We start from the raw sequence: 362 nt of genomic DNA on the forward strand, positions 1-362 counted from the left end.
ATCGCCGGAGAGAGCTGTTGGTTACTTCCGGCGATGAGAATGAGTTTACCGGCGGCGGAGACGCATTGAATCGGTAGATTAAATGAGATAAACGACGGATGACGGTAAAGAATCCGGTGAAGAGGCGGGTAGGGTGGAGGAGGAGGAAGCGGATCCCATTTGGAAGAAACCGGGTCGAAACACATAAACCGAACAGACGGGTTGACCCGACCCGGATCTGAGGTCGTATCGACGAACAGCGCGTAGAGAGACGGAAACGGAGGAAATTCCGGCGAGTAAAGAAGACGGCGCCACCGTGTACATACGGCGGAGAGAAGCGACGGACGGCGGACGAGAGAAAGACAGATCTCTGAGATGTGATC

The 362-nt window shown here is 54.7% G+C and overlaps 1 protein-coding gene across 1 annotated transcript; it reads right to left on the reverse strand.

Annotated features, from left to right (window-relative positions):
- Nucleotides 1–8: 8 nt before the first annotated feature.
- Nucleotides 9–356, reverse strand: LOC109132001 (F-box/kelch-repeat protein SKIP25-like; the record flags this gene model as incomplete). The annotated part of the gene is made up of 1 exon (XM_019243158.1): nt 9–356. A coding segment is annotated over one exon (348 nt), but the record flags the coding sequence as incomplete, so codon positions are not given.
- Nucleotides 357–362: the final 6 nt, after the last annotated feature.

This window comes from Camelina sativa, unplaced genomic scaffold, assembly GCF_000633955.1.
Source record: "Camelina sativa cultivar DH55 unplaced genomic scaffold, Cs unpScaffold11936, whole genome shotgun sequence".
Taxonomy (NCBI): domain Eukaryota; kingdom Viridiplantae; phylum Streptophyta; class Magnoliopsida; order Brassicales; family Brassicaceae; genus Camelina; species Camelina sativa.